The sequence below is a fragment of the Helianthus annuus genome, chromosome 16 (genome assembly GCF_002127325.2).
Source record: "Helianthus annuus cultivar XRQ/B chromosome 16, HanXRQr2.0-SUNRISE, whole genome shotgun sequence".
Taxonomy (NCBI): Eukaryota; Viridiplantae; Streptophyta; class Magnoliopsida; order Asterales; family Asteraceae; genus Helianthus; species Helianthus annuus.
This window is the reverse complement of record NC_035448.2, coordinates 189,103,521-189,115,522: the sequence shown is the minus strand read 5'-3', so window position 1 is coordinate 189,115,522 and position 12,002 is coordinate 189,103,521. Positions and strand designations below refer to the sequence as shown.

Below are 12,002 nucleotides of genomic sequence, written 5' to 3'. Positions count from 1 at the left end.
CTGGGTAAAATGGTTATTCTTTTATGGTTCACAAATATTTATTTATAAAGATTATACTATACATGACTTTATAAAAAGGCATAGTTTGGGAAGTAAATATATATTAGCTTATTATTAAAAACAAATTTAAATTCATTTGAAAGTTATGTGTTCACTCAAGTCAAATGCATACATATTCAGCTTCATTACCGAAACGAGAAATATAAAATTACAAACACATACCATCCCACTTCAACCATGCAACTTCATTGAATCAAGTTAATGAAAGAAAATTACAATAGAATCAAACAATTAAATCACAAATTTAACATCAATATTTGGGCATGTGTATTTATTTTCTCGTTTCTCTAGCACACCATAAAACTTATCCAAAGGGGTTTTCTTGCTATTAAAGTTGATTGATTTTCCTTATGTTCGGGCATGCGTATATATTTTCTCATTTCTCTAGCCTATTCTTCTATATTTTAAAACGCTACCAACAACAATAACTATACTTATATTACTTAAGTTTTATTTTATAAGCAAGCAGGAATAGATGAACAAATTATCTTATCTAGTACAAAAAAATAGTTGTGAGTGTACCACAGCTTTGCCAAGCCCTTCTACCTACAGCATACAAAATATATATAAGAAAATTGCATATGAATTATCATTAATGAAAGGGTAAGGAAAAATTTTAATTCATAATTTGTTTGTAAAAATAGCTTTAAAACTAACAATATAAAGAAAAAATGTACAAAAGTTAATGAAGAAATTTAACCTAAATGGAATTTACCTAAATGGAATTTACCTCAGTTGAGATTCCAAAACTTGAGCAAGTTGCACTTTCCTGAGCTTATTTTTGTACTACAAAACTCTTTATTTCAAGTTGCCCGGATCAAGATTTGAAGCTGGATTAATGATCAATTAGTCTTCATTAATCAAAAAGTCGATGCCAATTTATCAAGAAACCTAGAACGTTCTACACAAAAACTATCAAGAAAGTCTTAACAAATGTCAACAAAGTCATGACTCAAACCCCAGAAAGAATTTGGGAGGAAAGCGAAAAGTAGATGAGGGTTCGTATACAAATTAAACGAAAAACGAAGTTTGATCAAGATATTGGGTTCTTGTAAATTAGGGTAACAGAGAACCTCGGTGTTTGCCGATCGATCTAGCAACTGTTATGGTATCCATGTTATGGAAGCTGTGTTATGGCAGTGGCTGGGGTGTAGGGGTGTTCAGAATTCATTTCGAATTCGAAAAATTCAAAATTCGATTAAATTAGATTCAATTATCAAGAATTCGTTTCGATTATAAAAATTCGAATTCGATTCAATTCGAGTAAAGTAAATCGAATACGAATCGAATACGGATTTATAATTTCAAATTCGATTCGAAATTCGAATAAAAATTATATTTTTTATTTATTATTTTATATATAATACAAATATAACTTTTATTGGGCTATAATATAAATTATTTCATAAATTATTCCATGTATTAAAATTACCAATCATCAAACCCGCTACATGACCTATAACTAAAACCTAAGTAACAAATCTATCAATAGATTTCGAACCTTAAAAATATTAACTTACACTAGTAGAAATTATGATTTTTCTGAGCTCATAAAATATTAATTTAGGCGGTTAGAGAGATAAACCGCCCAAAAATAAGCGAATAAACTTACACGCACGTTTTTTTAGCTATATGGCTCAAAAAATGATTTTTTGAGCTGGTTTAAACTATAGCTCAAAAAATATGTTTTTTTGTGCGACCATAACAACCTAGCTAAAATAAAGAAATGATTTTTTTTAGCTCGCCTAAATGATAGCTCAAAAAATAATGTTTTTTTTGCTAGCATAACAACCTAGCTCAAATAAAGGGTTTTATCATATTTCATAATAAAAAAACTCTACGATATTAATAATTATTAGATTTTCTTTCTCATCTCTTTAATTATTTTTTTCTCTCTGCAAACCCTAGCCTAGCCCCTGTTTCTACAATTCAATTCATTCTTCATTCTTTTAGTAACAGGTATATATCATATGTATTCTTTTATATACATATATTAATTGTTTGATCAATATGTATTAATTAATTATTTGTTCTTATTTGATTGTAGATAATTGAATTATTCTAGCTTTTATTCTTCATCATATCAAATCAAGAGGTTAAAGGTATGAACTTTTGTTTCATATTATCTTTGTTGTTAATGTATTTTATTTTTTATGCATAATATGTATGTATACATGTATATATATGATATTTATACATATGCCGTCGATGTAGATGTATATAATATGCATGCGCATGCGTGTCATATATATATATATATATATGTATATATATATATTAATATTAATATACATGCATTGATAATAACCTTTTAGAGCTTACCCGTCTAAAATTTATCTAATAGAGATAAATTTTAGATTGTCCCCGTTTGGGACTGCTTTTTAAATATTCTATCTCATTAGGATGTGTATATATTTTAGCGTGTTAACTATTAAGAAAAATTCGGCAGCATTTTCCCCACTCCTTCGGGTTTGTGGTTCATCCACATACTTGGGGAGTTAAGGGGAAATGCTGTCGTTTTTTTCTTAAATAGTTAACACGTTAAAATATATACATTTGAGATAGAATATTTAAAAAGTGGGTTAAGATTCACCACCCTAGAGTACTATATTAAAACATGTACATGTTTAATTGCATATTACTTATTAGATTATTTTAATTTTCAGATGGAAGACAGAGAATATTGGATGTACCATAGTCTGCCTACTTCTGAAATATATACAAAAGGCGTTTCTACTTTTCTTAAGGTTGCTGAAGTTAATCGGAGGAATGTTGGCTCTAAAGATATTTGGTGTCCTTGTAGGATTTGTAAAACCTTTCAAAAATATGAAAATATTAGAGATATAGAGTATCATTTGATTGCAAATGGTTTTATGCCTAGTTACACTTGTTGGAAAAAGCATGGCGAATCACGAATTGATGGTGCCACGACATCGGTTAATTTAGAGAATGTGGAACATGATAATTTCTTATACGGTGAGAATTTAAACGAGGAAAATTTATATGATGACAGTTTAAATAATGACAGTCTAAATGATAACAATTTAGATGACATGTTTAATGATTTGGAGAATGATGATATTGACGATGATGATAGAGTAAAATTACAACATCTATTTGAAGATGCACAAAAACCATTATATAATGGTTGTGAGATTTCTAAACTTGAAGCCGTTTTGATGTTGTTTAACTTGAAAGCAAAAAACAGATGGAGTGATACAAGTTTCACAGATTTATTAGTAGTTTTGCATGACATGCTTCCGAATAGTAATGTGTTACCAATTTCGTTTTACCAAGCAAAAAAAATGATGAATCCCATGGGATTGGAAGTTGAGAGAATCCATGCATGTCCGAATGATTGCATCTTGTATAGAAATGAGTATGCGAATAGTCATGAATGTGTCAACTGTGGTGAATCAAGGTACGCGAGAAAAAGAAAAACCGGGAATATGATAATGATGTGAAGAAAAATGGACCACCGGCTAAAGTAATGTGGTATCTTCCTATTATACCAAGACTAAAACGATTATTTTCAAACGAGAAAGAAGCAAAATTATTACGTTGGCATTCAGATGAGCGTATAAAGGATGGAAAATTAAGACATGTGGCGGATTCTCCACAATGGAGAAATATTAATAGAAAATATCCAGAATTTGGTAATGAGGTTAGGAATATAAGGTTTGGGCTTAGCTCCGATGGATCCAATCCTTTTGGAAACGCTAGTAGTGGTCATAGTACGTGGCCGGTTCTTCTTTGCATCTACAATCTTCCACCATGGTTATGCATGAAACGAAAATATATAATGATGTCGTTGTTGATTCAAGGTCCGACAACCCGGTAATAACATCGATGTTTATATGTCCCCGTTGATTGATGACCTAAAAACTCTATGGGAATCTGGTGTAAATGTGTATGATGCTTATAAGAAGGAATATTTTGACTTGCGTGCCATGATTTTTTGCACCATAAGTGATTTCCCGGCATATGCTAATTTATCTGGATATAGCACGAAAGGTAAGAAAGCTTGTCCTGTTTGTGAAGATGAGACAACTTCAATATGGTTGAATCATTGCAGAAAAACAGTATACATGGGACACCGAAGATTCCTTCCAACTGGTCACAGTTTTCGAAACAACACAAAGGACTTTAATGGAAGTACCGAGACCAGACGGAAACCGAAGAACTTTGATGCATTTTCACGAGTTAAAAATCTAAGTACCGTTCTGGGAAAAAGAACTCGTACTACTCGTGTTGAGAAAGTAACTAATTGGAAAAAAAGGTCAATCTTTTGGGACTTACCATACTGGAGGAATTTACAAGTTCGACATTGCCTAGATGTTATGCATATCGAGAAAAATGTATGTGATAGCTTGCTAGGCTTATTGTTAGACATTCCCGGAAAAACTAAAGATGGTGTCAACGCCCGTAAAGACATGGAAGAAATGGGAATACGTAAAGAGCTTGCCCTTGTTGAAAAAGGTAATCGTATTTATCTGCCACCTGCATGTTACACAATGTCAAAGGAAGAGAAAAAAAAGTTTTGTAAATGTTTGCATGATATTAAAGTTCCATCTTGTTATTCCGCAAACATTAAAAGGTTGGTGTCGATGAAAGATTGTAAACTGCTTGGTATGAAGTCTCATGATTGTCATGTTTTGATGACACATATGATTCCTATTGCTGTCCGTGGATTACTACCAGAGAGTACACGACACACAATCACAAAACTTTGTTTGTTTTTTAACATGATTCACTCGAAAGTTATTGATCCCCAGGAATTGGATGCATGGCAAAAAGAAATCATAATCACACTTTGTGAACTAGAGAAGTATTTCCCGCCATCCTTTTTTGATGTGATGGTTCACCTGGTGATCCATATTGTTGAAGAAATCAATGCTTGTGGTCCGGTATTTTTGCGTTACATGTACCCTTTTGAAAGATACATGGGTTTCTTAAAAGCTTATGTAAGAAATCATTATCGGGCTGAGGGTAGTATTGTAACAGGATATGCTTCCAAGGAGGTAATTGAATTCTGTACGGGATATGTAGAAGGTGCTAAAAGTATTGGTCTGCCACAATCTCGTCACTCCGGCAAACTTCAAGGGGAAGGAGGTGTCGGTATGAAAATGTTAAACCCAAGCAATGATAGTTTAGAACTCGCACATTTCTATGTCCTAAAACACATGACTTGTCTTGCTCCATATGTCAATGAACACTTGAAGTTATTACAATCATCCTACCCGAATAAGAGCCATATGTGGCATGAAACTAAGCATAACAAAGAGTTTTCTTCATGGTTGAAAGAGAAGGTAACCGGTGGTCAGGCAGTTGTTGATAAAATTGTGGAACAATTGGGGCGAGGTCCAGAATGTAGAGTAAAATCTTACCAAGGGTATGACATTAACGGGTATACTTTTTACACAAAAACTCAAGATGAGAAAAGTACAATGCAGAATAGTGGAGTTACAGTAATAGCATCAACAAACAAATTCGACCGGATGAATCACAATATAAGATTGGAAATCGCTAAGGAGTCTTATTATGGTGTCATCGAAGAAATTTGGGAGCTGAATTACAGAACTACCATTATCCCTGTCTTCAAATGTAAGTGGGTGAACAACAGTACAGGTATTCAAGTTGACAAATATGGATTTACACTTGTCGACCTTGCAACAAATGGTTATGCATCTGAACCGTTTATCCTCGCTTTACATTGCACACAAGTGTTCTTTGTAAAAGACCCGAGCAAACCAACCCTATATATATATTTATTAGGAGTTCTGAAAGTTCTGTAGTTATTTAGAGTTCTGAAATGAACTCAATCCTATATATATATTTATATTTTGAGTGTCAAAATTTATATATATTAACTTTTTTAATTAACTGTAGGATTATGAATAAAGATGTGGCTCAAGATCTACAAGGCATTATAGAAGATTTGCCTCAAGTTTATGCTATGGAATTGACAAATGTTTTTACGTATTTTTTAGTATTACTTTGAAGTTTTTGTTTAATTCTCATTACGGGTGCTAAATGAGTCGGGTTCGTATCATTCATATATGAACCCGAACCCGACTTGAACCTGAAAATCGTATCATTCATATATGAACCCGAACCCGACTTGAACCCGAAAATCGTATCATTCATATATGAACCCGAACACGACTCAAAATTTCGTGGGTTGACCTGAACACGACCCGTCCAACCTGGGTTTTTTTTATTTTTTATTTCTTTTCTGAAATAACTATATTAAAATTAAACTTTAATTAAAAAACACAAATGTATATAACACAATCATATTTAAATTATAAAATCTTATATTAATTTATCTTTTTAAGTAATAATTATGGAATAAAAACATACCTCTTTTAATTTATAACATAAAACATATAGTAAAATTATAACTGTTTGGCCAAGCCACGTGGGCTAGCCACGCCCCGCTAGGGATGGCAATGGGTCGGGTTTGGGACGGGTTTAGGTAATCCCAAACCCAAATCTGATTAGATAAGCTTGTCCCAAAACCCGTCGGTAAACGGGTACACTTTATCGGGTAATTGGGTCGGGTAAACAGGTATATTACTAAATCCCAAACCCGTCCCAAACCCGCGAAAAAAATAAAAACTATTACCAAACCCGTCCCAAACCCGATTAACCGACCCCAAACCCGTCCCAAATGTGTCGGGTTTCGGGTTTACCCATCGGATTCAGGTTTGATTGTCATCCCTACGCCTCGCCATACCCCACGGACATATAGTAAAATTGCTTTAAAAGCTTACTTTTTGAGTAGGTTTGATCAAATCATCTCGTCTTAGCTAGTGTTGTGTCAAATCCCATGTATATTAGTTTTATTAATTTAACCCTTCATTCTGAACTTACAGATTTTGTCTTCACTTTGATATACGGTAGACTTTAGCCAAAAAATAAATAAATAAATTATAGATTTTATTCCCATTAATTTTTTGCTATATATCCCGTTTTCTATAATCACATACTCCCGTCATTAAAATAACTTGTAACATGTTCTCTAATTTGTATTAAGTTGCTTGACAAAATATATTAATAAGAAAGGAAAAGATAGAGGTCACCCTACCCCTAAAAAAAGAGGGTAACTGCTCCTCGACGATTCAATCTCTTTCAATTCGATCTCCCCCCAAAAACCCTACCATTACTTCTCACTCTCCCGCGCGCGTCTTCAATTGTTCTTCCAAAACCACCGCCTCTGGCCATCGAGCGTTTAAGATCCTGTAACAATCGAGTGTCTTCTTCCAAAACCCTTGGTAAGAAACCCTAGTTTTATCACGTACCTTCTTAAATTCTTTATATTAGTGCAAAATTTTGAATACAATTCGTTATTATATTGGATATATGTTTGATTTTGCTATATATATATATATGATTCCATGTGTGGCCCATGTCAGATTCAATATAGTTTTGAGCGGTTTATGCGTATCTCATGTGGTCCCCTATTATATATATATATATATATATATATATATATATATATATATATATATATATATGTTAGGTTTACTGATATTGTTGACTGTTGGTGCTTGTGCTTGAAACAGTTCATGGTTAATTAGATGAAGATATGTCTATAGCTAGTTAAAACTGTTTGGTGCTTGTGCTTGAAATTGTTCATGGTTTACTGAAATTACTCATATATTTTATGATAAAACTCACGTTTAGATGAAGATATGTCTATAGCTAGTTAAAACAATTGAAAACTAAAACGATAATATAAGAAAAAAAAATTATATAGCCCATAATTAAATACTGTAAGATAAGAGAAGAGTACACACTATTATAAGAAAATCCATTATTAGATGGTGTGTGTGTGTGTTGTGCCAAAGGATGTTACTGTATTTATACTTCTATTAATGAATATAATATATCAGCGCCCATTTAGACGTTGCTGCTGGACCAGCAGGCCTTTGTTGAATTCTTAGTTTTGACTTTTGAGATTTGTGTTTCTAGTTACATTACTTTCAGTTTATATATTTTTATTCTTTTTTATTATTTGTATTGATATATTCGTTTATATCAAAATTAATTGTTTATGTTATTTTATTTGTGTGTATTTTCTGTTTTTCGTTTGCTAGTCTTTTATTATGCGCTATGGTCAATAATATAGAGAATCAAAACTATTGTTTCTATCAATCTAATTGCTTTTGTAGCTGAATATTATAGATATATGTTAAAGCAAGAAATCTTGTTCTATTTTGGTGGGTTTTACCTGGAGTTTTTACTAGAATTTCATGATGTGCCTCAACCAAATCTTGAATTCGTTTTTGGCACACAAAATAAGGAATTAAATACTAAATGTCTATTTACTCACCGTAAGCTCTTGTTTTGTTTTTGTTTTTTATTTGTTGTTGATTTTACTTGTAAATTGCTCATGCAACACTAGTTTATGCCATGCCAACCACCACAACAGATGTCACATGCAAACTTGGGAGAGGGAAACGTGGGCCTGCGACTTTCTCAAAGAAAGACTGTGACTATACCATTGAGTTTAACCATGATAATCAACCGATTGGCAAGAATGCGACTGATTATACTTCATGGTTAGGAGTGAAGATGAAAGCCGAATTTTCTTACCATATTCCGCAAGATAAATTTGAAGAACATAAATGGGAACATTTATGGAAGGATATTCAGGTATTATATATTTTTGTTTGTAATTTTATAAAAACATGAATAATATTTGTTAAACTTTTTTGTTTCATAAATATGCAAGGAACTATGGAAAGTTAATAGCATTGCGCCCAAAGAAGCGGCACTTAAAAATGCAAAAAAGCGTCATACAAATTGGCGAAGTTATCTTACAACAAACTATGTAAGGATGAATAAAACTCCTTTCAAGTCATATAAGAGTCTCCAACCACAACATTGGGAAAACTTCGTTGCCCAACGGAGTAGCAAGGAATTTATGGTATATGAGAATTTTTAGTTATATCATTATTATGTATGCTATTGTTATATGTTTATAACTATTAATGCATTACAATTTGTTTATTTATGTGAAGAAAAAAAAGTGAAAAAGCGACAAGAAGTGCCAAGAAGAATGTATTCCATACTTGCTTAGGACGTTCCGGGTATGCGGCTTTGGAGCCTCTCATTCCGCTCATATGGTCCCAACTTGTGCCGGTGTATAAACACCTCAAAACTATTCAAGATTGGCGCTCTAAAAGGTGGATTTCGGCTAGAGCAAAACAAAACAAGAAAACTAAGAAGTATGAACTTGCAAAAGATGCGCAAATAGAGCCTATTAAACTAGTAAGTGAATGTATATTTTTATATATATGTGTTAAAGTCAAACTTCTTACCAATTGTGTATATTACGTAGTCCGAATACGAAATAGAAATGAAGGCAGATGGCAGTTATTTTTCCGGGGTGGAGGATCCACTAAGTAGGCTACTTGGACCGGAACATGGAGGGCGATTACGTACAGTTTCTAATATTATAGGTAATACTATATTATTATATAGATAAATATATAATGAGTTTTTGGATTTAATACTTGTGGTTAAATGTTGATTAAAGGACGCACAAAGGCTAAGGGAGGATTATTTCAAAGTGCTAGACAACAAAGTCAAACAGACGTGTCTACCACTCAAAGGTTAGGGGTGGGTTGCGATTATAGAGGGGTGGACTCAAGCCCTAGTATCCGTGGCACGAGTGATGTTGGTGGATCCCATATTCATTATCCACCTATAGAGGTACTTATATTTATACATTGTTTTATGTATAATGTTTGTTTTAAAAATGTTGTCTCGTTTTGTAGGAGCTTGCTGAATGTGAATTGTTATTCCCGGGAAAAAGTAGTCGGTTCAGGGCTTGTGTATCCTACTATGGATAGGTTATTAGATGAGGTTCAAATGGAGGATGGCTATGTGAAAGTCAAAGTAGATATCATCGATCCAAAATTCGAGAACAGTCCTCTCCCTCCAGTTTCAAGTTATGACGAGGTTGCAGATTTAGGTGATGCTCGTGGTAAATATGTTCAATGGCCACGTTTTGCAATAAAGGTAATTTCGGGTTTACGTAACATTCATATGATTGTCACATATTTGACAAATGAAAGAAAATAATGTATGTTTTGTTAAATTGTAGCTTTTGAACATAGAGACAACTCCCCAAAACCAAGACTTGACACAACAATTGGAGGACGTCACATGTTATGAGCCACAGGTTAGTGGTCTGGTTACTTTGGTCCAGGTATATATATTTTATATTAATTTTATTTTATATTGCAACAATTTCGTTTGTTGTAGTTTGAGCAACCTGATGAACTAAATCAAACTCAACATTATCATATTGATCCGACTACTATAGAAAATTTTGATGACGAGGTAATCAACAACTCAAATTCTCATTATATATATATATATATATATATAAACAATGCACAAATAATTAGTTTTTCAATTAATGCAGTTTATTTCTGGCGCATTTTTTCCCGATCAACATGATGTACACATGTCGGAACGACTCAATGCGATGGTAATCAAACAACTCAAACATGTTATATGTGTGTGTGTGTATGTGTGTATATATACTCTTAAAAGCGTTTGTTTAATTATGTAGTTCGATGAAGAACCTCCCACTCCAAAGTTGTCAACTGAACAAAAAATACAAAATGCCTTGTTGAAGATAGAAAATGAGCGGCCTGAAAAAATTAGGTTATGGGCTGAACGATTAAAGGATCTCTTTAATGGAAAGATGAGCATTGAGATTAATGTGCCTAAGGAGATGTACCCCAAGACTTCTTTTGATATCGAAGTTGAATCCATCGAATATGAGGGGATGTTACAGTTTTTGGAGAACGGGTTGCTTGAGGCTAGCTTTTTACATTGGTGTCAAATGTAAGTTTTTTCTTATTATTTTTATTTCATACAATAAATTTATTTTTTAACACAGCTGAATTTTTAACCTTGTAATTTTTTTCTTGTTTGATATCAGATATTTGCATAATGCAGTATTTTATAAATTAGCTCCAGAAGACCCTAAAGTTGCCTACTTCAATATCCACAAAATAACTGGAAAAGAGTGCGAGGAAAATTTTGCAAGTGTAAAAGAACACTTGTTAGGTGTCTACAAACTTAAAAAGGGCACAAAATATTTTCTTGCACCCTTTTTTTATAGGTAATATATATGTTATTGTTTTTTAGTGTATTCAAGTTAATTTTCTTTATTTTATTACACTACTTTATACCTTTCTTTTTTCTAGGGCCCATTGGGTTTTGTTTATCGTTTCTCCCAAGGAACGAAGTGTTTGGATTTTGGATACGATTTCGGTTAAGGCCAAGAAGGATAAAGATGATTATCCTCTTTCGAGAGCAATAGAATCTTCTTTTGGAAGTGGACTTACATGGACCATGGTCCAAGTATGTTATCAGTATTATTAACTCTTATGTTATACAATTAAGTGATTATTTTAGTATTGATTTTTTCTTTTAAATTTAATGTAGTGTAAGCAACAAGATGGGTCTTGGGAGAGTGGGTTCATGGTGATTTGGTTTATGGTCCAGTTTGTTTAAAGAAGCGATTTCGTTTTCCAAACAATGTAAGTATTTCTTTTAGAATTTACCTATCTTGACTTTAGTATGTTGGGGTTATCGATCCGAGTTTAAGGTTGTATTATTCAGGTTTTATGTTTATTTTTGGTGTTTCGGGTTAACTAATATATGTTATTTGATTTCTTTTTAGATTTGGACCGAGACAACAAGCGTAACACAAGAGGAAATCGACATGTTGCTTGAAAACATCATGACGCGGTTTTTTAAGAGTAAGAGTGTAGGTTGGTTGAATGCACCATGATGGGTTTTGGAAGATGGGTTAGGTTAGTGTAGTTATTTGAACAACTTTGGAAGTTATTATGTTTAGAACAACTTTTGTAAACTTTGGAAGTTATTATGTAATCTATGATGTTTGCTGA

General features: G+C 32.8%; 1 protein-coding gene across 1 annotated transcript; it reads left to right on the top strand.

Annotated features, from left to right (window-relative positions):
- The first annotated feature begins 7,122 nt into the window (after window positions 1–7,122).
- Window positions 7,123–12,002, top strand: LOC110918800. Its single transcript, XM_035984984.1, has 15 exons — window positions 7,123–7,337; window positions 8,498–8,721; window positions 8,801–8,995; window positions 9,090–9,339; window positions 9,410–9,530; window positions 9,608–9,783; window positions 9,849–10,092; window positions 10,178–10,255; window positions 10,339–10,416; window positions 10,502–10,567; window positions 10,652–10,929; window positions 11,027–11,209; window positions 11,295–11,451; window positions 11,536–11,630; window positions 11,774–12,002. The coding sequence occupies exons 7-14, from the start codon at window positions 9,916–9,918 to the stop codon at window positions 11,602–11,604; spliced, it is 1,086 nt and encodes a 361-aa protein (XP_035840877.1). The 5' UTR covers window positions 7,123–7,337; window positions 8,498–8,721; window positions 8,801–8,995; window positions 9,090–9,339; window positions 9,410–9,530; window positions 9,608–9,783; window positions 9,849–9,915; the 3' UTR covers window positions 11,605–11,630; window positions 11,774–12,002.

Coding starts and splice junctions, on each gene's coding strand:
- LOC110918800 (XM_035984984.1), top strand. CDS start 9,916: ATGGATAGGTTATTAGATGAGGTTCAAATGGAGGATGGCTATGTGAAA. Junction 10,093..10,177: donor GGCCACGTTTTGCAATAAAG/GTAATTTCGGGT, acceptor GTTAAATTGTAG/CTTTTGAACATAGAGACAAC. Junction 11,452..11,535: donor TTACATGGACCATGGTCCAA/GTATGTTATCAG, acceptor AATTTAATGTAG/TGTAAGCAACAAGATGGGTC.